The sequence below is a fragment of the Colletotrichum godetiae genome, assembly GCF_030913485.1.
Source record: "Colletotrichum godetiae strain CBS 193.32 chromosome Unknown BDP55scaffold_29, whole genome shotgun sequence".
Lineage (NCBI taxonomy): Eukaryota > Fungi > Ascomycota > Sordariomycetes > Glomerellales > Glomerellaceae > Colletotrichum > Colletotrichum godetiae.
The window spans coordinates 516,565-543,713 of record NW_026851277.1 but is presented as its reverse complement, the minus strand read 5'-3'; the positions used below and the strand labels follow the sequence as shown (position 1 = coordinate 543,713).

The 27,149-nt window shown below is 50.2% G+C and overlaps 8 protein-coding genes across 8 annotated transcripts; 1 reads left to right on the top strand and 7 right to left on the bottom strand.

Moving 5' to 3' along the window:
• Positions 1-248: 248 nt before the first annotated feature.
• BDP55DRAFT_555803 (amino acid/polyamine transporter I) lies at positions 249-1,853 on the bottom strand (the record flags this gene model as incomplete). Its single annotated transcript, XM_060569525.1, has 1 exon — positions 249-1,853. The coding sequence occupies one exon, from the start codon at positions 1,851-1,853 to the stop codon at positions 249-251; it is 1,605 nt and encodes a 534-aa protein (XP_060427844.1).
• Positions 1,854-4,142: 2,289 nt separating this feature from the next.
• On the top strand, positions 4,143-6,084 carry BDP55DRAFT_705375 (aldehyde dehydrogenase). The gene is made up of 3 exons (XM_060578032.1): positions 4,143-4,518; positions 4,585-4,953; positions 5,042-6,084. The coding sequence occupies exons 1-3, from the start codon at positions 4,397-4,399 to the stop codon at positions 6,051-6,053; spliced, it is 1,503 nt and encodes a 500-aa protein (XP_060427843.1). The 5' UTR covers positions 4,143-4,396; the 3' UTR covers positions 6,054-6,084.
• Positions 6,085-6,697: 613 nt separating this feature from the next.
• Positions 6,698-7,561, bottom strand: BDP55DRAFT_717060 (uncharacterized protein). Its single transcript, XM_060578361.1, has one exon. The coding sequence runs from the start codon at positions 7,364-7,366 to the stop codon at positions 6,968-6,970; it is 399 nt and encodes a 132-aa protein (XP_060427842.1). The 5' UTR covers positions 7,367-7,561; the 3' UTR covers positions 6,698-6,967.
• Positions 7,562-9,020: 1,459 nt separating this feature from the next.
• BDP55DRAFT_669420 (fructosyl amino acid oxidasesarcosine oxidase) lies at positions 9,021-11,161 on the bottom strand. The gene is made up of 2 exons (XM_060575295.1): positions 9,756-11,161; positions 9,021-9,684 (listed from the first exon to the last, which is right to left on the bottom strand). The coding sequence occupies exons 1-2, from the start codon at positions 10,895-10,897 to the stop codon at positions 9,483-9,485; spliced, it is 1,344 nt and encodes a 447-aa protein (XP_060427841.1). The 5' UTR covers positions 10,898-11,161; the 3' UTR covers positions 9,021-9,482.
• A 4,822-nt stretch (positions 11,162-15,983) lies between these two features.
• BDP55DRAFT_633785 (uncharacterized protein) lies at positions 15,984-17,300 on the bottom strand (the record flags this gene model as incomplete). The annotated part of the gene is made up of 1 exon (XM_060572598.1): positions 15,984-17,300. The coding sequence occupies one exon, from the start codon at positions 17,298-17,300 to the stop codon at positions 15,984-15,986; it is 1,317 nt and encodes a 438-aa protein (XP_060427840.1).
• A 1,096-nt stretch (positions 17,301-18,396) lies between these two features.
• On the bottom strand, positions 18,397-18,771 carry BDP55DRAFT_730314 (uncharacterized protein; the record flags this gene model as incomplete). The annotated part of the gene is made up of 1 exon (XM_060579676.1): positions 18,397-18,771. One exon carries the CDS (start codon positions 18,769-18,771, stop codon positions 18,397-18,399), a length of 375 nt encoding a protein of 124 aa, XP_060427839.1.
• Positions 18,772-21,445: 2,674 nt separating this feature from the next.
• On the bottom strand, positions 21,446-21,830 carry BDP55DRAFT_669408 (uncharacterized protein; the record flags this gene model as incomplete). Its single annotated transcript, XM_060575294.1, has 1 exon — positions 21,446-21,830. A coding segment is annotated over one exon (251 nt), but the record flags the coding sequence as incomplete, so codon positions are not given.
• Positions 21,831-22,354: 524 nt separating this feature from the next.
• On the bottom strand, positions 22,355-26,297 carry BDP55DRAFT_705373 (uncharacterized protein). The gene is made up of 11 exons (XM_060578031.1): positions 26,156-26,297; positions 25,917-26,128; positions 25,478-25,845; positions 25,029-25,321; positions 24,674-24,955; positions 24,535-24,611; positions 24,038-24,495; positions 23,887-23,897; positions 23,382-23,802; positions 22,741-23,297; positions 22,355-22,683 (listed from the first exon to the last, which is right to left on the bottom strand). The coding sequence occupies exons 1-11, from the start codon at positions 26,279-26,281 to the stop codon at positions 22,546-22,548; spliced, it is 2,943 nt and encodes a 980-aa protein (XP_060427837.1). The 5' UTR covers positions 26,282-26,297; the 3' UTR covers positions 22,355-22,545.
• Between the last annotated feature and the right edge of the window lie 852 nt (positions 26,298-27,149).

Genomic DNA, 27,149 nt, shown 5'->3' with positions numbered 1-27,149 from the left:
GTCTAGGTACTCAGGAATATTCAGACATGAGCTTCCTGAAGCGTCTGGTACGAAGCACCTTACACAGGATGTAAGATAATGCATCATGTGCTTAGAGCCATTGTAATTATATCGTGTTCCTTCGTCACACGTCGAGGTTAATGAGGCACACAGCATTGAAGTTAGTGCTCCGAATGATATTGCTCAAAGATTATTTACAATACAAGATAACAACGGCGACATCCCAACTTTTTGATCACAGACCGCGCCTAAACTTTGCGAGGAATCGCAGCAGTAGTCACCTCGGCATTTTGTGCCTCAATGATTCGCTCGGCTGCGTCATCAGTCTTGAGATAAGTGTACTGCCCCTTGATAAACCAGAAACCCAGAGTCACCACCATCATGACCCCAAAGACTGCGATGGCGTAATTCATATCTGCCGGTGCTGGATTGGGAGCCGAGGGAAAGAAGAAGAATACCGTAGTGATGGCGCAGTAGATGACGGAGATCCAATTAATTGCAGGCCCGAAACGCCCCAATTTGAACTCTCCAGGCGGAAGCTTGTCTCGCCCGACGAGAAGGAGAGTCAGAATGGGCATCCCGTAGGAAATCGTAAGAGCGATTGTGCTGACACTGAGAATCGCCTCAAGTACCGTGTTGGCAAACATGTAGAGCACGCCAACAACGCCAATAATGGCTCCCTGAAGCCATAATGCGCGCGCCGGTACTCGCCAAGTCTCATTCACCCCAGAGAAGTAGCTGCTCCAGGGCATCCCGCCATCTCGCGCAAATCCCCAAGTCAGACGAGAGGCGGTGGTGACAATGCTGATAGCTTGACCAAGACCGTTAAAGATGAAAAGTGATAGCAGTACAGTTGCCCCCTGCAATCCGATAGCCTCATGAACCAGGTCCATGAAAGGGAGACCGGTAGGAGGGTTCAAGATGGTGTCGAGGTTCTGGATGCAGAACAAACAGACCACCATAAAGATAAAGCCGGTAAGAGCTCCCATGGTGACTGAGAGCCAGATGACGCGTGGAATGTTTTTGCGTGGTGCCGGAATTTCTTCAGCCAAATGGACGGCCGAGTCGAAGGCCGTCAGCCCGTATGCAGCCTGAAGAAGGCCTGTGAACCAGGTAACACCGTCTCCCCAACCCGTCTGGTTGATCCATCTGCCAAAGACGAATGAGGCTGGCTGGAACTCCAAGTTTGGCCTTACTCCGACGGAGATAAGGAGCGCCAGACTGAAGATGAAAAAGAGTCCGATAAAGCAGATTCCAACAAAGTTATTGAAGGCTGGTAGGATAGCATCTTTCCTACAGGCAACGAGATTGGCGACCGTTACCACAAGAGTTACGGCGAGATAAAGAAGAAAGTTGATCCACCCAACACCAACCTCGGACCAGTCCGGTACGAACATGACCTTCATGCTCAGGATAAAATTGGCCATGAAAGCAACTTGGGAGGCAGAGAGTGTCCACCATCCAAAAGTATTGATCCATGCGCAGAGGTAGGACACAAAACGGCCAGACGGCCACAGACGAAATATCCAGTACGCTTGTCCGAGCGCAGTTGGCATACTACTGCAAAGCTCTCCCAATGATACAGCCACGCAAATGTTGCAAAATAGGACTAGGACGAGGCCCCAGAGGATGGCAACTGGTCCGCCGCTAGTGATACCACTCGAAAGTCCTTGCGCGAATGTAGACCAGGTTCCCAGAACAGAAATGGCGAGAAAGAGCATGCTCATCGTGCTGAACTTTCGCGAGAGGGCCTGGTCATGGCCGAGGTAGGCGAGATCCTGCGCATCTTGAGCGACCTGGTCGGCGGTCTTTAGATGGTCGAGCGGTGGGTTCGATTCCGGGTCATTCTCCATAGCTCAAGAGAGATATTGAATGAGTTGGCTTAATGGCGAATTCGATCGTTGAGTTCCTTTCGTGGTCTTCTTTCGCGCGAATGCGTTGCTCAAAGCTTGATGACACTCGAGAGGGAGTTGGCTTTTCGGAGTAAGGTAGGTGGTGGCTTGCGAGAGATTTGAAGTGCTTTTGTATGAAATGCAAGGATGGGTTGGCAGCGCCCAAAATATCCCCCTGGAAATTGATAAGGAGGCGGACTGCTTGCAAGGTTGCAATCAGCTTAGCAGATCAATGTCGCGCTCGTTCACTGACGCTCTGCTTTCTGTGGCCGCAGTACCCAATGTTCGACTCGATTACGGATACAGGAGGTTGTGCCAAAATTGGTGTGTTGAAGATCCGCAAGGTCGAATAAGAGCGCAGCACTCCGTAAGCGTAGAGCGTCTGTGTTTGCATGTATCTTGGCTGTGACCAGTCTACTTCCGCTGTGCAGATTACAGGAGAATGGTCCGGCATTCTTTTCCGTCAAAGTCACGGCCCAGTCGACGAATACTTGGTTAAGGTTTGACAACCGTTGGATCATCGAAGCCATTGCTACCATCAACTCTGCATCTTCAAGTCCCCAAATCATCGTGAGTTACTTACTCCCGCTATCACAAGACCAAGGTCGCGTTATCTGCAGCAATTACGTACTAAGTCAAACAGTTGACACTTTGGACACTCCTAAATCGCGGGGTGAGCCCCACATACCTGGTATCGGCGGGTCGTTCCCAACTTGCGTGGATCGAGTCATGCTCCATCAGAAGTTCAGGACGTCATGGGTAGCCCCAGTCAAGTCGCTATTTACCGTGACCCATCCAAGCTAAATGCATTACCGAGCTGATAAGGAACCCCCACTAGACCCATTTCAACCTAGTGGACTCTCGAGTGAGTGGCCGGATGCCGCGGGGGAAATGTAACAATGTCGTCTCATGAGATTTGAAGCTTTTCAACTCCCTGCCGTGGAGGAAGGCACAACAGTGGGCATAGCTTACCTCGCAGGTCTGTTCACCATCTCGCTCGCTGCCCATACGTAGATGTCAGCGGACGTCGGCAATCACTACTCCGTACACCCGGAAAGCTTGAGTTAGTGCTACGCGTTCGAAATGGGTCCAGAGAAAGAAACAAGGTCGACTGACTCGACATGCATTCAAATTTGTTGACTCGGCCTTGAGTCGTTTTCAGCGCAGAGGACATGATGGTCACTGGTCAGCTCAGTTCAGTCAAGTCACGAAGCTGGGACTAGATTGGTCTTGCACGAATCCTATCTCTAGATATCAGCGGCTCAGTGTCGATGACCAAGTGCATGGTGGCCCGGCTTATAGAAAATCGTGTAAACGAGGTCAAGCCTCCAAAGGCCTTGGGAAGTTCTGCTGTGTCCTAATTGATACCTGTGACTGCATAGGCATATCAGAAACTTGAGAGTGTGCTGGGAGAGTCAGGAGTGGATGTGACGGTCCCTTGGTCGGCCATCCATGGCGCAATCCTTAATCGATGGGCCCTCATCCTTGCGCTCCATAGCCAAACACCTCTATCCGTACAGCTTGCGCAGCTTAGGCTGATAAGTTTCCATTGAGTCCAAGCATACGTAAGGAGTATATTCGTACAATGATTAGTCCAAAGCTCGCTACGGGGTCTGTCAACCGCTTATTAGTGGGATTATTTCGTGTGTTCAGAGCGTGTCTGAAGTTAGCTCCAGCCGCGAAAATACAAAGCAAGGCATCTACGGAGAACTGTATACATCAAGTACGAGGGCTTGATAGAGGCTGGCCGCTGTCTAGACCATGGCCTAGTTTCTTTCCCGATTGAGCCCAACTGGATCTGATACCAGCGGCGCGGCGAGACTAGGGAGCACCCCGGCACACTGGCCCCGGTTTGCGTTCGGTCCTACGGCGAGCTAAAGCTGGTACCTGGCACGTGGGATCACCGGGGATAGCACCTTGGCCAAATTTCTTTCCTGATTTGGCCTGTCATGACGCCTGGTCGTATTGTCGTGACCGGGAATCAAATGCCTATCACCCACCAGCCGACCGCCTTCCGAGCGCGTCTAGCCGCGGGGAAGCATCTCCACCAAGATGCTTTTGTGGCTTCCCCTCACATTTCCATACTACACTTGACAAACTTGTGCGGTATCGGCCAGCTTCAAGCCTCACTCTGCTGCAGCTTGCAAGCTGGTAGCGGGTTCCCCGCACAGTGCTTCGTCCTTGCATCCAAAGGCACCCGGTGGGAGAGCGTGTCATGCCGGGCCGGGGCATCTCTCACAACTGATAGAAGTCTCCGCAATGTGGGCAATCTGGTAATTGGGGCTTCGGCAATGGCCTTATTCGTCCTTAGACGAAGCAAGCAACATAATTGATTGCTTTGTGACCACTCGCGGACGACTCAATGTATATTGAAAAAACTCTTGCTCGTTACACCGTCATCATTCTGGGAATCGAAAAGATATTTCGCTTGAAGAGCTTGGAAGCTTCTCCTTCTTCTTCTTCTGGCCCTCCATCACATTATCCAACTACCTTGATCCCATACAATGGCTTCTGTAAAGTTGACCGCCCCCAATGGGAGAACATACCTCCAGCCCACAGGATTGTTCATCAACAACCAATGGATAGAATCGTCCGACGGTGGCAAGATAGCCAGCATCAATCCTACGTACGATCCAAAAACTGCTCGATGTATAAAATGCTAGACCGTGGTGTTGCTGACAACCTTGCACAGCAACGAACAAGAAATAATCGCTGTGTACGCAGCAACGGCTCATGACGTTGATAGAGCCGTTCAGGCCGCGCGGAAAGCCCTTCATCACCCAAGCTGGAGAGGCCTGCCTGCCTCGGACCGTGGGAAGTGCATGACGCGCCTTGCGCAGTTGATGGAAGAACATCGTGAGACTCTGGCAACCATTGAGACGTGGGACAATGGCAAGCCCTACTCGGTATCGCTCAATGAGGATCTAACCGAGGCCATTGGGACCTTGACGTACTACAGTGGTTTTGCGGACAAGGTCTTCGGTCAGGTGATTGAGACAACACCCGAGAAGTTCGCTTACACTGTTCGCGAGCCAGTTGGAGTTTGCGGCCAAATCATTCCGTAAGAAACATCCAAGCTCCTACTTCTATCTTTTTGTTTCGCTCTTCTCCAACCTTCCGATTCGAGTAGCTCATGGAATTTGCTATAGTTGGAATTACCCCCTGGCAATGGCTGCTTGGAAGCTCGGCCCCGCCTTGGCCTGCGGGAACACAGTTGTCCTCAAACCGGCGGAGCAAACACCACTCTCCATCTTGTATTTTGCCAACCTCGTGGCGGAGGCAGGATTCCCACCCGGCGTGATCAATATTGTCAACGGTCTTGGAGCTGTGACAGGGGCAGCTCTTGCATCCCACATGGATGTCGATAAGATTGCATTCACAGGGTCTACCGGTACTGCGAAGCAGATCATGAAGATGGCAAGTAACAACTTGAAGAACATCACGCTTGAGACGGGTGGAAAGAGCCCATTGATTGTGTTTGAGGACGCTGATTTGGATTTGGCTGTCCACTGGGCCCACGCTGGCATTATGTCGAATCAAGGCCAGATCTGTACCGCGACATCGAGAATTCTAGTGCAGGACACTGTCTACGACAAATTCCTGGCAGCTTTCCGATCTCAGGTCAGGAGAATCTCCAAGGTCGGTGACCCCTTCGAGGAGAGCACTTTCCAGGGACCCCAAATTACCAAGGCCCAATACGATAGAATTCTCACTTATGTCGACATCGGCAAGAAGGAGGGCGCAAAGTTGGAGCTTGGAGGTCATCCCCAGGAACCTAATACCCCCGGATATTTCATCGAACCCACAGTATTCACTGAGGTCACTCCCCAGATGAGGATTTTCCAGGAGGAAGTGTTCGGCCCGTTTGTCGTCATATGCCGCTTCCGCTCCGAGGAAGACGCCATTACCCTGGCTAATGATTCCGTGTACGGTCTTGGAAGCGCGCTGTTCTCTACAAACCTTGCTCGTGCTCATACTGTGGCAAAGAGAATTGAGGCAGGCATGGTCTGGATCAACTCAAGTAACGACAGTGACTGGCGGATACCATTTGGTGGTGTCAAACAGAGCGGTATCGGGAGGGAATTGGGCGAGGCTGGTCTGTCTGCTTATTCAAATATCAAGGCGATTCATGTCAATCTTGCTAGACAGTCAAGGTTGTAGCATACCATTCTTCTGCTTTGAGATAATGGACTACACGTATCAAGAATGAATGCAAAGTAATGCCATCTTTAAACAGGGCACGCAAAGCCATGATCACTTGGATTCTACTTTGCTGGCTCTCAGAGGAATTTCCCTTTCTGACACCCAACTTTCTGCCCCGTCCACACCAATTATGGAAACTGTGTATGAAGTGTCAAGAAAGTCTGTTGTACGAAAACGGAACCGTAATTGCCGGCCAGCAATTACGCCTCATTTACCACAAAGTCGAAATCAATCATCGCCATAGACAGTGCTGCTTAATCTTAAAGCCAAATACCGTGGCTTCGTCACTTAAATTCGTGGAACGTTAGATGTAACAACTTTACACAGTAAGCGCGGGCATGCTACGTGTACCATTGTTAGTAGCCGCATTAAAAAGTTCTTTCTTCAGTTGTACAATCGATAGGACAGGTCACAATCTTCCCCACTATGAGCTGAACCTCCCCTTAAAGTAAATCATGCAAATCTATTGTTGCTATCGTTGTGTGTAAAAGGGAAGTTTTCAAGTGGTTGGAGTATCTGAAGCAAAGGAGAAGTGCAGTGGCGTATGCTACAGCTCAAGATAACAAAGTGTTGAGAACTGTCGGGTCTTCCTATCTGGTGTTGGCACTTGGTCAATTACCAGCCAGAACCAGACGGTTGGGCAGCGCCCCAACCAAAAAGAATTTGAAACAACAGCCCAAGAACACCGCCGACAGCACCAAACACACCGTAGATAACACCGCCAACAAGGCCGACAATGCCAACAACAAGTCCCTCTAGACCTTGGAGAAGCTGGTTCAGGACATCGAAGATACTGAGCAACAGCCCATGGCCGTAAGCTGTATCTCGCATATTACTCCTCAAGTAGGAACTCACGCCTGTCTTCGGAGTATCTACTCATCGTCTCCCAAATGGCTGCAAACTCCACCGTAGGTACCCTGTATCTCGAATACGATCTGGGTGACGTTGTTGGTAATTTGCATCTGGCTAGCCTGTGGCAGAGTTCCTTTATCACGAGCCCTAACGGTGGCAGCTGTGGCATTAGCCGTTTTGATGGCAGCGATGATCTTGTTGGTCTGGGCGTTGACTGACGCCTGAGCAGTGCTATTCTGGACCAAAGTGGACTTCGAATTGATCGAGGCGATTGTGCTGTTCATGGTAGCTGTGAACCCGCGGACCTGGCCGGAAAGCTGGTGAACCGTGTCAACTACACTGAGGGCACGGGCCTCAATCGGGTTGGCAGCCACAATGGTGTTCGCAAGAGCGAGAACGGCGATGATGGAGAACTTCATTTTTGGTGCTGTAGGAGTCTCTAAGAGAATTTTGCAGGAGTGAAGTGACGGTCAAAGTTGTCAGAGAGGGCTAGCAAAGCGAACGTTGTAGAACAGAGAAGGAAGGTGCAAATTAAACTGGAGAACGAGAGCTTGTGAGGAGTGAAGGAGAAGTAATGAAGGAGAAGAAACCTCAAAGTCGAATAGAAAAACGGCATCTTATAACATTGTCACGTTTCGTACAATTCAACCCTGATTTGAAACCGAATTCGTCATTCAGCTTCTGTATTCGACGATGACCGCCATGAGAATCACAGCCACCTAGTCGGCAGCCACTGACGCCTGTTCACAGGCACGCAACCGACACAATCTCTTAGCCACTTGAAGCCATCAAATTATCCCGCTTATCCTGCTCAGGAAAGTGTTTTTCTAGGCTCAGATAGGCTTCTTTTAGGTCTTTTAGAAAATACTTTCCGTCAAATACTATGTCTGAGACCATCCGTGCGAGGCTGAAAGCTCCAATCGTAAAACTTGCGCTTATACTCAGTATCGTTTGTGGACTCTTCCGGATGGAATTGTATTTCCGAGTCTCCGCCACTTTGCTCTTCCTTGTCAAGAATTTCTCTGATCTAGGGGGCCGGAATATTCTTGGCTTGATCGGCCGACAACTTCATCAAAGCGTTCTCCGGGCCGCCCATCGCCGCTAGTCCGAAGTTGTGGCGGCTCGGGAAGATCAAAATTCCTGGGGCTCCGGCTGGTCCGGTCTCACCTGTCGGCCTCGTCCCCGTGCGGCGCCCTAAAGAATACGAACATGAAGAAAAGGTATGCGCTTTAGATTTTATGTAGAAACTAACAGCTTGCTTGTGTCTGCAAGCTGATCAGTGCTCGTAAACTAGAGAGGGATTGAGTCGGGCCCTATACTTAAATTTACCTAATGGTTTGTCGATAACGGCCTGCGCGAAAACCAGTAAGCTGGTCGAGCCTTTTACTTTCCGTATCAAGAGTGAGGGCTTGGTGCTGAACCGTAGTCATTGCCTATAAGTTCGCTACTTACAGCGTTTTCTGTAGGAGTCCTGGGAAAAGTAGCACTCGACGGAAATCTGCCTTGTATTATCTCAAAAGAACGCATTGCCTTGTTATTCGATAGAATACGCGAGCCTATCTTGCTATGCAGCCTAGTTCTTAAGCAATCCCATACTTGGAAAGTGAACGTTGGTTGTACAAGGCATGAAGGTGGACGCATTAAATAGTCTCGAAAAGACGACGAGGAATGATCAGTCTTTGTATTTTTCGAATGCTATATGATACGCTGTTTGGTAAAAAAATATGCGTATGAACTGGAGACTCACTGAAATCTTTCCGTAGTTTATGACGGTTCACGGTTGTAACTTTGCATACCAACCTGTTCTTATGACGTCCGAGACAATTCAGTTTATCCTTCTCTATAGTTTTCTTCGACGAATGAAGTTTTTCGCTTAGCCTCTTGGTATTTGCTACCGTTGAGCGGTACTTTGGCGGCGTCGGGGTGATATCAACCCAAGTTACCCGACTGGCCACGGAAGAGCCCCTATGCAATCCCTTTTCGAATATTCCAAACTGCCTTAGCTCCATTCCATTCCCATCAATGAGTCTGACTGGGTTGTCTCAATGCAGTCTGTCAGAGATAGGAGATTGGACGACTGAAGTTTTTGGGTACGGCCGCAGAATATGCCCTGAACGTTTCTTTGCCGACTCAAGCCTCTGTATTACTATGGCGCTCACACTCGCCGCTTTCACCACTGCTAAGGCTTTGAAAAAGAATGGCAAGGGAATGGAGCTACACTTAAAACCTAAGCCGGATTTTGACATTTCTCACGACTTTCCAAGTTAAGGTTGTACCCCGGAGCAAGCAGCATGCAAAGTTGGTGAGGCAGCTTGATAGAAAGAATCCATTCGAGGCTAGTGATGCTATCCTTTTGCAAAATCCAGATTGTTTCAGCATGAGGTTAGGTACTAGCTAGGTTTGTCTATCAATGCAATCTGTTAGTTTTGCATCCGTATTCCACATCTATCCCAATTTCCAGTCATTGAAGACGATATGGCTTTTTTTTTTTTACTTCATGTTGACTTGGGACGAACTTGGGACATTCTGATCTCACTAGAGCTTAGATGACCGGGTGGTCTCTTCGAACGATCGGAACTCAGGCAATGATGAAGTTCTTGACTTGGGGCCCAACTCTCTCCTCTTGGCATTCATTAGGGTGGCTTCATCCTTCCAGCCCCATGCAATATCCTTTTCCCGGCCGTTACCTTTCCCTTTTAGGATGTTACACATGTATTTGCCGGCAATTGGGAGGAATCTGGGTTTGATTTATTAGCCAGATCTATACTAGAGTGTCCTCCGGTACCGATTGAAAGAAGATTCACGTACTTGTAAGTATCGAAGTTTCCTCCGACGGCTAGGAAGAGGTTCTCCAATTGTGGACGCGGATGGCGACAAAGGAGCCAATCTTCTGTTGGCGTCTTTGCATCCCAACATATTCGCCATCGGTCTGGCATCTTCTTCTGCGCAAACTCAGGCATCATGATGTTCAAGAGTCTCTGACTTTCGGTTTTCAATTTCTGCGGCACATCTTCTTGTCCTCTTCCAGATGGAACAGAAACCACATGACCTTCAGATAGAGCGACTCGATTGACGAACTCGGTTTGAAGGTCATTAATCTTCATGATCCGATTCTCTCGTGACGGCGGCGTCAGGATCCCCCAGGATTTATAAATGACGATCGGCATCCCAGCTTCGTACATGTTCTTTGTTTCTTCGGGCGAGAGCTCGTAGTAAGCTGAGATCCTGCCAACTGCTGTGATCTGCCGTTCAATGCGGTCGCAAGATGCGAGACCAAGCAAAGCTTCTATTGGCGCAAGTAGATGACTCGTCCAGGCACCTGCTGACAAGACGATTCGGTCTGCCGTCAATTGCCGGCCGTCTTTCATTCTTACACCAAGCACTCGTCCGAGAGATGAATCAAACATCAGCTCTTCCACTTCTCCAATAATTGTCTCAACCCCGTTTCGTTTCGCTGCGGCCATCAAATTTTGGGTCGCCAGTGCTGCATCGCACCACCCAGCTTCTGGATTGAAGAATGCTGTCCCTAGCCCACTTGTTTCCAAGCCCTGAAAGGGCTTCCATCGCTTTTTGAGATCTTCAACATCGGCATCAGTGGTATAGTCAGAGCCTCTCTGCTTGAGTGTCTTTCGCACGGCGTCGGAGAACTGGTTGTTTTCTTCGTCGATTGTCACGCACCCGGTCTTGTGAAAGAAGTGACCGAGATTGACATCCCAAAACCACGGATGAATGGCTTCGCTGGCGAGGTTGCAGTAAAGCGGTCTCACGTAATTTGTTTGAATGATTCGATTGACGTCTATGGCGGCGGCTTTGTTTCCTCCAGGGTCGGACGGTGCCCACCGGTCGACTACAGTTACGCGACTGGCGTCTCGGTAGGTTCGAGAGAGGTGGTAGGCCGTGGAAGTGCCGAATGTTCCACCACCTACGATAAGTACCGTGGGCTCAGCCATGCTGTCCAGATGAAGACGCCCAAGTCGCGACTGAATGGCAGCTTTTCAGGTAATTGAGATCGACCTTTAGGGTTTCACGGGCATAGGCTTGTGAAAGGAGGGTTCATCGGATTTTTGCTGGGTCGGACGGGGTCGTCTTATGGAGCTCCGGAGAATCATAACCGTTCTTAGGTAGAAACATGATATACCGTAAATATCCGACTCTGCCGAAACCCCGAGAAACCCCCATGCGGGTGATATTTCCCGTTTGGTGGGGACCCCAGGAAATCCACAGCACTTCAAAATTGACTTTTGCCACGACGATGGAAAGTGCGGGGTTGAGACACATGACTTCGGCACTCGCGTCGATGCTTGTTCTTGGCTACTTGGTTCAGGGGCAAAATGATTCATGACCTCTGTCTTATCACCACTACCAAAGAGTAATTGTCCCTTTCCTAGAGCCTCGAAAGTAAGTCATAAACGGTATTCCCGTATTCCCCATTACCAGGAACTCTAGGAAAACTCAAGGTCCAGAATCATAACAGCGGTGAGGATTAGTGTGTTGAATAATTCATGTTCTCGTTGTCGAGTTGTTGGGAACCCATTTCATACATACGGGAGTAAAGTGCGGCACATACTTAAGCAGCATGGCTTGACTCACAGCAAGCCGAATAGGCGAGAAACCTTGGTCAATGGCTAGTGCCTCATAATTAATAGGTTATCAGTAACTTAAACATAGTTGCTAGCATGCCATAACTATGGAGCTGTTCTTTCGTTTGTGGTATAGCAAAACCGAGGCAAATGTCTTGTTAATCCCATTCAACTATTTTCGCTGACATCTGACTAGGTGCCACCGCCTTCTGACTGGGTTGATCTCACGCAAATATCATTGTCTATGACAGCAGTGTAAATGGTAAATTTCTACTCTTCACGAACGAGGCACGCTATTCGTATCAAGGAGAGAGCAATACGAGTTCGAAAACTCCATTACTCCAGCATTTCTCCACTTGCTGGTTCTTTGTCTGTTGGCGCGACGGGCTCTTCACTTATAGGAATCGCCACTCCTGTTCGTTCACGGTCCTTGTGCTGTTGATGCGCCTCAATCATCATCCTCTTCATTGTACGCTTTTTCTGTCGAGCTTCGCGTAGTCTAGCAGGTACGTCGCGGTATATTAATCTTTGTCTTTCCGCCCGGAACTCCAGTATTTCGATCAGAAGCTTGATTCGACGGTATTCCATGCGGAAATCCTCGCCTTTTATATTCATTCCTCCGACAGATTCCTTCGGGCGCTCCCAGGGAATTGCAGGGACAACAGGGACCGTTGCCAAGCAGGCATGAGAGATTGGCTCTATCGTAGATGTTTCGGCGGTCATAGTAATTTGTCGTGCGCCGAAAATGTCGGACGAGACCTTCAATGCCCACGTTAGAATCGCGGAGGCAACCATTGACGTACGAGAAGAAGAATGTAATCGTCTTCAGCGATGCCGACACCGTGATCTGAACTCCCTTGTTCCTGTGGCACGGTGATGATGGGGGCAGAATTCAGAGCTTGACACTTACAATGAAATGGTTCAATAGTCTATTAGGTTTTCAGCTGACCTAAGGGACAAACTGAAAACTGCGTAAGGTAGCAAGCAATGTGTCGCAATGGATCTAGGGAACCGCGACACACGATGAGTTTTTCGGTTCTAGAGATGAAAGAATGAAGTCCGTGTCGGTCTCTGCGAACTCAGGGGCGCCTCGATGTCCCCCTCTACCTTTACCATCGAAAGGGTTGTGATTACAACGACGCCCGTTGGTGGCAATTTCAATTGTTTGCTTCCCTTTTCGGCCTGCGCCGTTAACGCCACCAACAATACCATTAAAAGTCGCCCGGTCGGTGCTGGAGGCATCAGCGGCCAAACACCAGCCAGCAGCGCCAGAGTCACGGATAACTGCTTCAAGCGAAGAACACATCAAAGCGACGTTCGATTTAATCACAGGACGAACCTTGATCCTAGAAGCCGTTCAATGTTATTGAGAGGCATCATAGGCATTGATGTGTTCTGTGACACGTCTGACAAGGCGAGGTGTAACACATGCAGGGTGTAGCTAACATTACGCCCGTATCTTGCCGCAGGCAAGGGACAGGGATGCACAGTTTTTGTTCCAGGTCCTCTGTTCTCCGTGAGTGGACAAAACGAGGGCCATGTTATTGGCAGGCATGATGAGGAAAGTGGGGAGGGAGGGCTTCAACAGATAGTTTCTCAATATTTGTTGATGCACTTCGGCAGGGCAGCCTTTTCGCCGGGACTAAGCTTAAAAATATGGTATTAAACTGCGTACTGGTATGTGGAAGGATGGGTGTAAGTGGGTGGAGGTGCCATTTGCACGGCCCAGACTACTTTTTAAAAACCTTTTTGCCCACTGCTCATTATCCTAACAATATGAAATGGGGGCCAGTGAATGAAATAAACCCATGGAAGCAGGCTACGTTAGAGAGGTCGGACTCTGCTGAGCTGAGATGGACCAAGTGGTGCTGTGACTTTTGTCAACGACTGCCGCATGTTACTGGTGCAGTTGCCTCCTTCTCTATTGCGTCTGAACTCGATATCTTCTACAACATAGCAGAAAGTCAATAAGTTCCTAAGAACTGGAAGCCACATGGGATGGCAGCTACACCTTGTTGTCTCTTAGTGTAAGAGAGGAAGGGGAAGAGCAACTACAATGAGAAAGCAAGGTGCAGACGTTACATGCCTGAATACCTTGGGTTGATGGAGTTGAAATTTGTTGACCTCAAGACAGGAGTGAACAACTACCCAATTGAACTACCTTACCTAAGATAAGGCAAGGTACCTTGAGTCAAGGGGAAGGACCGGGCATCCAAAGGCTGACTTGCCTTGGGTAAAGTACCTTAGTAGGTAGGTGTACCTTCAGGTCGCTACTCCTGCCATGATACCTCGTGGCAAACTCCCAACGGACCTCACAATGGAAGGTACGTTGAATTGACTGACGACAGGCTAGGAGCTGCCACCATTGCAGCCTCATTGAATGAAACTTCCGCCTCGCTTGTTACGCTTCACGGGATGTTCCTCTTCCCTCTCTTCACGTCCTCCTCTTCCTCCTTGTTCTTCTTCCACATCGCAACCTCCACATCACCAAGGCAAACCATATCAGCATCACCGACAGCTCCATGCCCCCAATACACATATCCCTTTGACGATCCAGCAACTGCTTAATCCGGGCAAAGATCACTAGTATTGATTGTCACGTTCAGTGATTCGATTCGCGAACGGAATCCAGAGTCCCGCATACCAGCAGCTCTCGGCTACCGCCACGAACACCGAGCTTTTCTACCGTCCACTCAAGTCCTCGGACGTTTTCTACATTGACCATGGGCGTCATCACTAACATGACTGATCATATACTTACTGCTCTTGGAGTGCCCCGCGTTGTGTATGCTCTTTCCTTCGTCTTTACGGCTTTTTGCCCGTTGTGGTCTCTAGCTAACATGTCTCGCGCACTCTAGTGACAGATCGCTAGACGGGGGGCACATGAACGTAGATAAGCCAGAAATTGGGATGATCCTCACATGTAAGCTATCATTTGATATCTCTCCTTTCTCATCGCGGTCAGATTGTGCTAAGACGATGCACCCTTCAGACCCACCGACTTACACGCAACCACCGGGTAACAACGTCCCGAGCCAAATGCTTGCTTTCAAGCCGTCACTTCTCGGCAGCGAGGGGAAAGTGAAACTCGTACCCCGCGGAACCCAGCAGAAGTGCGAATATCTTGGAGTCACTGCCCACAGAATCAATCCCGACGATGCAACCAGGCTCCAGCTTCTAACACTTTAGGAAAAAACCAGATGGCGAATTGCAAGACATTTGGGCATCCGAGTACATTGTTCAGCTTGGTGACCCCGACTCCTGGACCAACTACTTTGAGCTTCATAATCGTCAAGACATCCTCCCTTGGGATAGATCAACCACAAAGGTCATCAAAGTCCTGGGGCACCATATTGGCCAAGGCGATCGACTTATCCTACGAATACAATACGAAGGAGAGCACGAGGGGAATGCTGGAAACGTGGACGAGGTGTGGATGAGGTCTTTTTATCCTCAACTCCTTCGTGAATATTGGCTTCGGTACCGAACGGCACCCTTCAAAGCCCGCTGGGCTGCCCGCCGGGCTGGGGAACATGGACCACGACCCGCTACCGATGAATGGTGGAAGCGAGCTCCGTCAAATGTCAAACACGGGAATCTCCGATATATGAACTGGCTCAACGTCTTGAGCATCCGACCAAGCAGGCTACCCAGAATACGGGTTCGGGACCAGATTGCCGGATTTTTCGGCCGATGGGCTGATGCAGAGAGTGAGTTGAACACCCCTAGTCTTCTGGTGCCGGATTATATTTGTTTGCATTCGGATTGCTAATGGATCCTGGTCAGCGATCCCGCCCCGATAGCCGCTTCCAAGACCTGGTCGGTAATCCCGCGAGCTACATACACCCCCCGATGCTCGTGTGTGTATATGCGTTTCGATCCGATGTGCCAGCGAGGAACTCTTTCGATGTGGAGTGGAGGATTCACCTTCGGAATTCTTAGTGAAAAGGATTTTCCTCACAGCGATTGTGGTGGGTGCCGAAATGCAGTCAAGTTGACTTAGACATGGCTCGGTTTGAAAGTCCGCATCAGCGTCCGTTGTATTATCCTTTCAGTACATTCTGGGTATCGTAGCGCTTTTGTATTACATTGTTCTCAAATCCTCCTTCCTTCGGCAGTGCTCCTAACAGCAATGGCTGTGGTAATTGGGCATTGGACGGATAAAGACAAATGAGCCAATACTACTAGCTCATAATTGCCCGGGAGAGAGCAGCTCGTTCCTGGCTGCGGCTTGACTTGAGCAACTCGGGCTGGCCGCCTCGTTTCCCGCAAATCGTTTCCCATCTTCCAATGCGCCACCTTGTTTGTGCCTGGCGTTGGCGCTGCTGCATCGTCCTCGTCCTGACTACGCAGCGCAATGCTGCTGGCAGCTACTATAGCCAGGCTATTCGGCACAGCAAGCCATGAACAGCGACATGCGCCGCCTCGTCGTCACCATTTGTAGCCAAGGTGCAGTCTACTGGTTCTCCAAAACGTCAAAAATTCCTTCGAAGACTGGCGCTGGCGCGGGAGGGCGTGACTCGCCCTTGAGACTCCGGCTCAACGAGTCCATTGACATGGATGTGGCCATGCCGCCGCCCGGGAAACCGAGCGACACTGACCTCATCTGACGTGGTTCCAGCATTCCCATTCCGATTTCGGCGGCTCCGGAAGCCGATCGCTCTGCGCCGAGGGCAAGATCTAGCCTTGAAGAGGACCTCCGCAAAGGTGAGCGCCCATGCAGGTTCGGTGTCTGAGAGAATGATCTCGATGGTGGGGGAAAGAGGCGAGTGGCCAATGCGGGTGACGATGGTGAGGGCGAAGAAAAGGAAGGCCGGGAGACGGAAGATGAAGTAGAGGAGGAGGAAGACCTGCGCGAGGAAGAGGACGGCTGCCTATCGGAGGACATGTACTCAATCTCGAGGAGGTGGAGAAGGTCGGTGACCGTGACACCATCGGGAAGGTTGAAATCTGGCCGAGAGATTCGGTGGTAAGCGGGTGGTCCCATTCGGGCTCCGTTGGTGGACGGCCGGCGGGGTTGAAGTTGCGGCTGCGATGGCGGTGGCGGTGGTAGTGGATGATGAAGATGTGATGCTGATGGTGGTGGTGATGGAAGTGGTTGGCTGCCGGATTGAGGTACAGCGGTTTCGTCGTACCGCGGGGACTGCGTAACCTTCGCCGGTTCGGGCAGCCCGCTCATGACAACAGGGCCGCCGGCGGGCGAGGAGCAGCTGCTGACGGGACTTGAGAGCAGTTCACCGTACCCCTTGGCGGGCCGGTGACTCTGAGCTGGCTCGGCCCCCTGAGAAAAGGTGCTGCTGCGGTTGAGGTAGTAGTCATCTCTGGGGCTGTCCAAACTTGGCTGCTGCTGCTGCTGACGATGCCTCTGTCTCAAGGACGGAGCCCTCTGAAAGGCTGTCTGAAGTGACAGCCTTCCCCGACGCGACTTTGATAGATGAGGAAGCGGCTCCCGAGCCGGCGAGTCGGGCGCGGGCGCGTTGTAGCCCGTCTCGGAGACGGCAAAGGGCTCAGCGGAGGAGGTTGATTTCAAAGCCTCGAAGGTGGAGACGGCCTGGGACACGGGAACGTTTTGGTGACCAGTGTGGTTCATCTCCTGGATGAGGTACTGGAGTTGGTTGTCGTCGAGGTCGGCGAGGACTTCGTATAAGGAGCCCAGGGAGGCGGAGGGTTTGTGCCGCCTAGCGCTGTGAGAAGGTTTCGCGACGGCGTCCATTGTGGCGACACTGCGACTGTTGTTGCCGCTGCCAGTCTGACTATCGTGAGATTCCGTCATGGTACGCAAGGTACGGAAGGGTACTGGTGAAAGTGGTGACGGTAGGTAATTGGGCGTATCAGGCGCTCTGGCTGGAATGACACTGTGAGACAGTGAGTCTCATTGCTGCTTCAGTGAAACACGACCCGACGGGTGAATGAGGGTGGGTTGAGTTGCATGAACTTGCTGCAGCCTGCGGGCCACGCACGCACGCGCGAACACGGGACGGGACTTCGGAAGGGAGGGAGGGATCGATGGAGGGTCAGACCAGCTGCAACCTCAGGTTCAAGGGGGATGGATGATGGGGAAGAATTGAGTACGAAGTATCCGTACTCCCACAGGATGCGCAACAAAAGCAGACGGCGATCGGGACGAGACAGGAAGAAATACGAAACGAATTGTGAACTGCAGAAAGGGAAATGGGCAATTCCAGATAAGCAAGGTCATAAAGTAAGGCAAGCTACGGATACGCGTTCAAGATGTGCTCCGTGTTGAATCCCTTTTTGTCCTTCCATAAGATGAGAAAGGACGAACCCTTTAGCCTGGAGACGGACGCGGTATGCGGAACGCGAGGGACACAACGCAGAGTGCGGCAGGCTTATGCAAAGCAGCAAAAGCATACGGTTCGTTCGGGTAGCCGTGGCGCGGCGGTCCTTTGACGTGACAGGGGTAAAAAGGGGCCAAATCTTAAAAATTTGGGCTTAGGTAATATTTCAGATCATCATGGGATCAAACGTGATGGAGTCGCAATAGTCGCGACTTTGCCCGTTTGGGATAAGGTACCTAGGTACCCACGTTCAGGGCCTTATCGTCAACGTCATTTCGGTTCGAGCTTATCGATAATGAGACTGGTCGATAAGGTACCAACAGGAGGGAGGCCATTCTCACGCTTAACATTCTCCAAATGGATCTCGTGTTTCCTCAAAGTCCATAGCAAATCGGGATTACGAGTTGTAATCCAGCAAAGGGGATTTTGACTACATTTAGTCACCTAAGCAATTGATCAAAAGACCTTCCGTGCTACAAACGAGTTACTCTCCCACAAACATGTCCGATACTATCAAACATCTCAAATCCCAACGACGGATGAATTGAGATATGCACGAACCAAGACCAATCAGTCCTCCTCGACTTCACTTTCAATCTCTGCATCACTGTACACGATCTCGTCCTCGTATGTATCGCTATCATCCTCTTCGTTGGCACCCATGCCGTCCACAGCAAATACGTCAATGTGATGATCGCCGTCGTCCTGTTCGTCATCTCCCTTACTCGGGATAGGAGCAAACATCCTCTCTTGGCTATCGATGACGTCTTGGCGGAAAAATGGGTGGTCTTCCTGAAGAGGATGTAGCCCATACTGAACGTTCCATCTCCTATTCAGAGTCATCATCAAGATGCGGTTGACCAAAATGCCCCGAAGCAGATAAATGGTCTGCTTGACACTGGAACGGTCGGGACATAAGTGACGGATACGCTTGCAGTGTCCCATCTCGGGGTCTCTCGTTGAGCAAAAACTCCCGTACGGCAAGTCGGTCAGCAGCGTCGAGGTTCTGCAAATGAAGAATGCCAGCATTACCACGCAGCACATCTGAGGTGAAGAATTTAACAAGCGCCTCCTCGACGTCTGTTCTCAAGAAGAGCAATAAGAATCCTCCCTCAGCTCGTCGAATGACTTCGATCGAGTTCGGAAATTAGTGAGTGAGGCTGTACAGATAATTGTGAACGAGCCGCAAGAGGTCTTGAGCCACTTTTCAACGATAAGGATGTCCATAAACAGTCGTCTGTGATCCAGAGGGATAGACCAGCTGCGTTCGCACGGTCAAGGTATAATCAGACTCGTCCAAAATGTCGCGGTATCGAGTGCGTGGCCACGACTGGACGTTAACCATTGGTCTAGCTTCCGGCATTCTATTGTCCATCATCCGCTGCAGACCACTCAACATGAAAGACAGGCTGTGCTCTAGCTGACAAACCATAACCCCGGCTTGCTTCACCACGGTTCTATTCACTCTCTGGTATGCTCGAATGAGGTTTTTCTGTGTAGGGGTTCGACGGGAGAACGGAATGTGCCGAACTTGTTAACGGAGAAGACCGCCAAGGCGTGCCTGAAGAAGCTGTGCCGTTTGCAACAAGAGCGCTTTGGGGACAACTACTCTTACAAGGTTATAAGTATTCGCCAATGTAGCGGCCACCATAGGTATGATACAAGACGTCTTGCCTGTTCGCAATTAGCCATCAGCATCACAATCATGAAGAGAGTGTGTGGACGGAGGTATCCGCCTAACTGACCTTGTCCCATGTTCATCTGCAAGACAGAATTGCAGCCGGAAGCTGGAGATATTGTAGCCAAAGCTACGTCAACCTGATCAGGTCGAATCATCAGGTTCGCTTCGATTTCTAGAAGCAACCAATGGGGATACTCGGACGGCTACTAATTCCAATGGCCCTTATTTCTCGTTTCGTCTGCGTATCTTCCTGCATCGCCACGCATTGCGGCATGGTTGATACGGAGATCTCGCTGGGCTTCTGTGATTGGAATCCCAAAGTCCAGCAATGCCTCGAAAACCAATTTACCAAACTGAACGGACGTGGCTGTCGATCGTAGTTGTTCTAGTAAGGTTACTGTAGTTATCGTAGGCAAAACCTGCCCGGCCTTAAGCCAATGCACGCATTCGGCAGAGAGGCTTTTGTCGGAATTCTCTAGAGCAAGAGCAATGGCCCTGTAGTTTCTTTGAGTCGAGAGCATCGATAGCGAAACATCTCGAGGAACAAAATCCAGTGGAGAATCGTCTCTGGTGTGCTTGGACGCATGCTTGGTAACAAATGCGTCCAGACTCTTCCTCAAGTCCTCCGCGTATCTCTGGCGGACCAGCGGCTTCGAGTTGGACAGAGTCGACACAACATTTGTTAGTTCGGTATCGGCACTTATCGAAGGAAGCAGCGTCGTCTTTGCGGACATCCAACTCGGTGCTAGAACGTTCGTACCTGAACTCCGCATCGTTTAGGATGGAAGCTTGATTGGCTGGCGGATGTGAGCTGGATGGCGGAAAGAGTTGACAGACCCGCCGGAATTGGGGCTGGCGATGTTGCCTTTGTTCTCTGCTTTCAAGTTGGCCGTTCCACTGCTGTGAGTATTCGACACTGTCTTTCTCAACAAATCAAACCTCAACGAAGGGATCTCACCACCACGCAGCCGCTCTCCAAAACTCTCCTCCGATGGGATGAAGCACGAGGTCTCGTACTCTGGTTCAGTTCGACGTTGATCCAGAATGGATTGAACAGTGTTCAAGTGTGCACATAGGTCCCTGTTTTGATAGAGGCACTTCCATTCCGCTCGGACCGCACACAAAGCAGCTTCGATATCGATCAGCAAAGGCTTCGGTATATCTGCAACACCCGGCTCGATACAAGGCCACTGCGCAAGTAAAACTTTTGCCAAGAACCTGTCATCATCGTCGGTCTTGAGATCCCAAGCTGCTTTCTCATCTCTCATCCGTCGAAGCTTTTTGGCACTGGCAAAGCTTTTGAGATCGTCACCATCAGTATTGGGAACTGGAGTCTTGAATGATTCAATCACTCGAATAATGTTATCAAGCTGAGGAACTTGGTTGGGCTGAAAGTTCCGATACTCGACCCAGGAAGGCAGCTCAACGGCTTTAAGATCCTTAAACACTGCAAAAGCCGCTAGGGTCTTGACAAGCCTCAAGTCGGCTTTTGAGCCGTACGAAATTGATGCCAGCATGAACATCAGCACGAAGGGGTTTTGTTGTTCCCGACAAGATTTGACCAAAGAGCCCCAGTTCGCCGCAATGTCAATGCCCAGGCAGTCATTCAAGGAGTTCTTCTTGCAGATTTCTGGGAATCCACCGATCAAGTTACTTTGAGAAAGTTGCTGCGCCAGAAACTGCGTCGTCGACGCCTTTTGTGGCCAAGTCCGGAGAAAGTTGACGATTTCCAATACTTGCGAGTGGCGCTAATTAGAAGATGCCGGGACGTCGCGTGACAGGTGCTTGCAGTCAATGGCCTTCGGAGTGTTTGTGCTGTTATCGAAAGACCGCTCATAGATCTGCCTGCGAAGCCTGGCCCGGTTATGCAGGTGAAGGTCGCCTGCGGGCGGCAGTATAACGAGGTCGACATCGATGAGCGCAAAGGCTTGGAGCTCTGCCGAGATTGACAGAATTTGTTCCGCAATAGGTCTGAACAATTCATGCTGTACACCTTCCGTTAAGATCATGTCCCAGTGATCGGATTTCATGACTTTGAGGTCGGTTGGATAATAATCATGCCGTGGACTGAGCTACGCGATCTGGAATAGTACTTGGACTGGTCCGCCATGAAGGGGAGACCAGGGTTGACAGATCCCGGAGCTTAACCATTGTAATGCCTCCTCGGTGCCAGCCCGTCTAGTGAGAGGGTCTGGGAACGGCGAAGATGTATATGCGTGCAGCAGTGCTTCCATATAGAGAAGCATCGGCTCTGGAGCAGACTCGATGCGGCCGAGGTGCTTGTTGATGACAAATTTGCCATATTCCCCACTGGGTAGCATGCGCACAAGCATCATGTTGTCATTTTGCTTTGCTTTCACGGGGCCAATTGGTGTTAAGATGCTTCCCTGTTGATTATCGCGTGGGTTCCGGAGAACCAGCTTGCTTTCGAAGCCGTACCAGTGCCCGCATCTTGATCTAAGTCAATCTTACAACGCAGTTGAGGTGACTTGAGCAGGTTGCGGGCATTGATATAGAAAAAAAGTTGTAACCGGCGTATTTCTACGCTCACATGTCCTGTTTCCGGCTGAAACACGAGGAGGTGCATCCGATTTTCAAAGCCATGGAAAATGCGAGCAATGAGGGTGAATAGGCGACTGTGCGGGTCGACAAGCCGCGCAATGCGATTGACATTCAAATTGTTTCTGGTACAGCGGCCCTTGTGAATATCGAGGACCCAGTTGTGGTGGCCGATCTTCCATTTGTCGGCGTTCGGGGTAATGAGTACTTTCCCGCTTCCTAGGTCGCTTTTGTGGTTTGAGAAGTTAGCTGAAGTCCTCTTCCGCACGCTACTTTTCCAAAACTCACAGCCAGTGAACGTAATCATTCAGAAGAGGGCCGGGCAGATCACACAAGTCTCGCAATTTGCATTTGTCTCTCTGTATCAATTGGAGGTACTGCTGTCCTTTAGTTGCCCGGATGACTATAGAACTACCGTCATAACCAAAATCGATGCGGTGTCCACGATGCTTGACAGTCAGTGCTAGTAATCCAGCCAACTAAACCAATTTCACAGTCTCTTGAGAACAGGGCTCACTGTAGTTCATTCCAAGCATATCCGAAGGACGAGTAAGCAACGCCTGCTCCCCAAAAAGTTCTGTGAGGACTTCTGTATGTTCGGGCGGCTTAGGAAGTCTCTATCAATAGGTCAGCCTATCTCACTGTCCGGTTTCTGAAGAAGGAATAATACATACTCCAAGGGGATGGTTGTCGACAAGAAGCAATCCCGTGCAAGTATTGTACTGAACCGTCTGCATGCACTCTTCCCAACCATCATGGCCTTGAATCCCGCAGATCACCCATTCTGACCCAACCTGAAGGGACGAGATCGTACGAGGAAAACCATCGGCCTCAGGCCACACAGTAATGATTGCGGTTCTGAAGACGTCAGGTGAAGATGCAATAGACTTGCATACGAGTGGTGATAGACGGTATGAGAGCTTCATATCCGAAACCACAGCGTGCTGAAGAACTTGAGGCAGTGGCCCAACCTCAACAACCAAATTATCCTGAATAGTGATACAACACTCGATGTATGTTCTCAACGACAGGGGATCAAGATTTGTAAGCTGGTTTACGTGGATGATGTATGTGCGCTTGCAAAGAATCGCTGCCCAAAGAGCGTACTGTTGACAACTACGAGCTGTTTCCGTATCGGTTGTTCGTAATGTCTCCCACCGAAGCATTTCAACCCATCGCAGGCAGATTTGGTGGGCTCGAATCATGGTCGACGATCCTTTTGGGCGGAGGCCTTAGGCCGTCAACGCGGAAATCCGAAGCAAAAGCGTGATCAAAATGTCCATTTGATACGGTTCGCGCCAATTGGCTTGGAAACTTTCCAATCTTATCTGAATCTGCTCGAAAAGCCTGTTGCAGAACGATTCGTTTCGAAAGGTATGATGCGTGGCTCGGAGAATGTCACCGGAGTTGTCTTGCGGGCCGCTTTGAAGAACAAGATGGGTCACCAGAAGCATCGTTACTTCGCTTGAGAAATTCAGGTTTGTGGAAGCTAGCTCCGTGAGCAGTACAATCCAGCGTTGGATTTTCCCGGTCATGAGCGTTTGCATGGCAAGATACTCGTGATTATTGATCCCCGGAAGGCAGCTTGACTGGCTAGCCACGACACCGTAGGAGGATGGACCTGGGCCGCTTAGCGAGTACGCTTTCGTATCCATGAGCGTCCTCCACGATGAGTTCTTTGGCAAGATCAAAGCCACGTGGAGATCAAACAAAGGTTGGGATCCCAGACGGCCGGGCTAGGTTGAGGTCGACTCGTCAAAGTATCCGAGCTTCAGAGCGTTCGGGCGACATTCACCATCCCGGCCTCCTTCCCATTCGACCGGGAAGGGAACTGTAATGTAATGAGCATGTTATGGACTGTGTTTCTCAACAGTTAGACATGATTTGCCCTGCAAGACATGAAAAGGTGGCAGAACGCTGACTATCATTGCGGGAATGGCGACAAGAGAATCAACCACAGCGGAAATTTACAAGGCTTCGTAGTGGAGGCTAGTCCAAGCTTATGATGACCCGGTCTCCAGAAAGACTTCAGCTGGAGATAATCTCTCAGGAAATACCGAGGCAGAACGGCCTTGTCGTCGAAGTGAGTCGCGAGCTGTCGAAGAAGCCACCATGTGGTGTCTCGATATGCCGCAAACTCCTTTGGGCAAGCTAATTCGAAAATCACCGCTCGTGCAACGACTGGGTCCCTAGGGAGAGGACCTTCAAAGATGTTGATGCGCATACTTTGGGCCCTTTCCATCATGGACCATCTCGAACAGTCACGGTCATGGTACCCCCGGCCCAGAGGCTTGTACTCGAAGATGTATGTGCAGGCGCTGGCGTCGATGCGGCTGATCAAGTCGTGGTATTCCTTGCTCTTGCTCATCCACTTCCATGCTTTGTGATCGCGCATATCGTCGGCTAGCTTTATGATGGTTCCGTGCAAACTTTTCAAGACGGGTCCATCACTTGACTCCTTGTATTACCGCTCAGCAAAACAACCTGGCGAAGGGTCCTCAAAAATGTTGCGGCGGCTAGCACTGGCCTTTTTGACGCGAGCTATCTCAGGAGGCCTTAAAGAATGTTGAGGCGTCTCATGTCCTCCAGCTGGGGCAAGAGGAGCACGTCGAGCATTTGCGGGTGGAACAGTGGGTGGAATTCCGTCATTAGGGGAAATGAAGCACAAGCGATCAAATCCATCTTTATCCACAACTCCATGACTGTCAAAAGCATCTGGCTTTTTTGTACCGCGTTGCCTTTGTACAGAGGAATCGCTATGTTCGTGTAGTTAAAGATTTGCTGAGAAATTTTTAAACAGGAATCTTCGGTTGATGCGAGAAGCTTGGTCTCGGTGTTGATCAGCTTATGATAGCCCCGAGCGTAGTGGCTGAGATGGTCTTTGGCTGTCTCAAGTGGGCCTTCGCTTGGTATTTGCCGATATTATTGTCTTCGGCGCGTGCGCTTTGTAGCCAGAGATGACTTTTTTAACGTAGTCATAGCTGACCCTGAGGCCAAGTTTCATGTTTGAGAAAGGTGCTTTGCGTGGAAGCGGGAGGATTTGTTTAGTTAAGCTCATCCTCTTCTGAGTAATCGCGCGATGGAAAAAGTGAGAACACTTGTCGATGGTTGTGGTGAAGGTAGGATTGAGCCGATTGAAGAGAAAGTCGTATATCGAGATGGCGGCACGATCCTGGGAGCGACTTCTATCCAGATCGATCTTGACGAGTCGGCGGCAGACTTTCTTTTTCAGAAAGTGGATATTCTCCGTGGTGGCTTAGAAAGTGATTGTTGCGTCGAGAAACGTTGACAAAAGCACACACATGAAGAACTTGTATTCAAGGCGACCTTGCTCCGGGTTTAACGACACGCAGAGGTACCTCTCGATGCAGACACGGAGAATGAGGTAGTAAGGTCATGGCTTCTTGGCACGATCCCAGCAGAAGTCGTCGTGAACACGCTTCCTGAGAAGGACTGGGGCAATCCGTTGGCCGTTTTCTTCGAGGATTGCCATGAGGAAGGAGGTGATAATGGAAGAGTCACCTATGTTGCGGTACTCAAAGATATTGGTACCGGCCTTGAAGGCGTGAGCAGCGAAATCTTTGACGATTTCTAACGACGGCTGCTCAATGAAGGTGGCTAAACTGGATTGGAAGTGATGATCGGCGAAGATTGTGAAAGGAATGGCGACCGCAATGCCGGGGAAATCCCGTAGTAGAGCGCTCTTGGTGGCCAAGACATTCTCATTCTTGGCAGATGCTTCGAAGGCTTCGAAGACGACACTATCACTGAATATGGGACTAGAGAAAAAGCTTGCTAGCGGAGCATGGACTCATGAAGATCACGGCTTCCAGTACGAATGAAAACTTACTCTTGTGCTCGGCGAATGATGAGGCCAGCATTCTGTTTCTCAATGTATAGAACGATACAGCCAGACGGACCCAGGTCGTGTAATTCTTTGGAGAGGTTAGCTTTGTCGGTATGTCCGGCTGTGTTGAGATGCTGGCAAGTAAGGAGGGTTTTGCGAGTTGCATCCCAGACATCGCGGCACTGGTCTGCGTTGCCAGGTAATTCGCCCATAACCTTGGCGGCGGCTGCCAAGCGCTAAACGAGATCAGACTCGATAAGATGGATTTGATTCTCGGGGTCTCGCTGCTGCGGGAGTTTGGCTGGCATCGCCAGATGATTGAATAGCGCACCATAGAGGGCTGCTGGCGATTCCAGCGAGGAGTCCATGGTGGCCAGATTTTCTCACTCGGTCGCAAAGTCACACAACACGTTCGTGATTTCGCTTAAATCTGGCGATGTTTTGGGCAAGGATGAGGAGATCGGACTCTCTCTAATGTAAATGGGCGTTGTAAGGCAACCTGTGGCGAGCTGAGTTATGAAATACCTTGGTTGTAAGAGACGGGAAAAAGAGGAAGAAGAAAAGGGCGAGGTGGATGGATAGCATCACTGGACGAGGAGGAAAGAACAGCGTTCGGAGCGGAAGAAGGAGAGATGGGTCTCCAATTCCGAGACGAGTGATGCGAATTTGAACTGGGAAGGTGCCTTCAAGAACAAATCAGGCAGGCACGGTTCTTCCAATGTCCTCGATTCTCTTCCATCGCAGTTGCCATCGGGAACCTACAGACTGCAGTTGATGCCTAAGGTCAGAGATATACCTAAGGTGAAGTACCCCACCTCAGGAGTCAGGTAAAGGTTCCTCGAGAGTCCCCATGCACTTGACTTGAAATTGGATTCCGTGGTTTCATTAGTGTATTAAAAAGCAGACGAGGGGAATTCGTTTGGAGAATTCTAGGGGTTGACAAAAAAAGGTACAAAGAGAGAAAAGGCTTCATGTTGTAGACACTACCTTCAAGTCAGTAGGTAAGGTAGACTGTAGACATTTAAGCAAAGATAGGAACCTAAAAAAAGGCCATGATGATGGCAAAGCAGAGGCAGGCTCGTTCAACGAAATTTCCCATATCCTAGCCTCACTTCCCAATTAAACTAGGACAACGAATTTGTCAAAAGAAACCTAGCATCAGGTTCCCTCATTCAAAGCCCAATATCCCACCGGTCGAGCAACAGGAGAGTCAGTTCAAACTCCCGGATTGACGAC

Bases quoted from the DNA above. Each gene is read 5' to 3' on its own strand.
- BDP55DRAFT_717060 (XM_060578361.1), bottom strand. From the start codon at position 7,366: ATGAAGTTCTCCATCATCGCCGTTCTCGCTCTTGCGAACACCATTGTG.
- BDP55DRAFT_705373 (XM_060578031.1), bottom strand. From the start codon at position 26,281: ATGGACTCCTCGCTGGAATCGCCAGCAGCCCTCTATGGTGCGCTATTC. The intron at 25,846-25,916 runs GTAAGTTTTCAT...CTTTTTCTCTAG, and splicing joins ATCATTCGCCGAGCACAAGA to TCCCATATTCAGTGATAGTG. The intron at 22,684-22,740 runs GTATGTATTATT...ACCTATTGATAG, and splicing joins TCGACAACCATCCCCTTGGA to AGACTTCCTAAGCCGCCCGA.
- BDP55DRAFT_705375 (XM_060578032.1), top strand. From the start codon at position 4,397: ATGGCTTCTGTAAAGTTGACCGCCCCCAATGGGAGAACATACCTCCAG. The intron at 4,519-4,584 runs GTACGATCCAAA...AACCTTGCACAG, and splicing joins ATAGCCAGCATCAATCCTAC to CAACGAACAAGAAATAATCG. The intron at 4,954-5,041 runs GTAAGAAACATC...AATTTGCTATAG, and splicing joins GTTTGCGGCCAAATCATTCC to TTGGAATTACCCCCTGGCAA.
- BDP55DRAFT_669420 (XM_060575295.1), bottom strand. From the start codon at position 10,897: ATGGCTGAGCCCACGGTACTTATCGTAGGTGGTGGAACATTCGGCACT. The intron at 9,685-9,755 runs GTACGTGAATCT...AATCAAACCCAG, and splicing joins GGAAACTTCGATACTTACAA to ATTCCTCCCAATTGCCGGCA.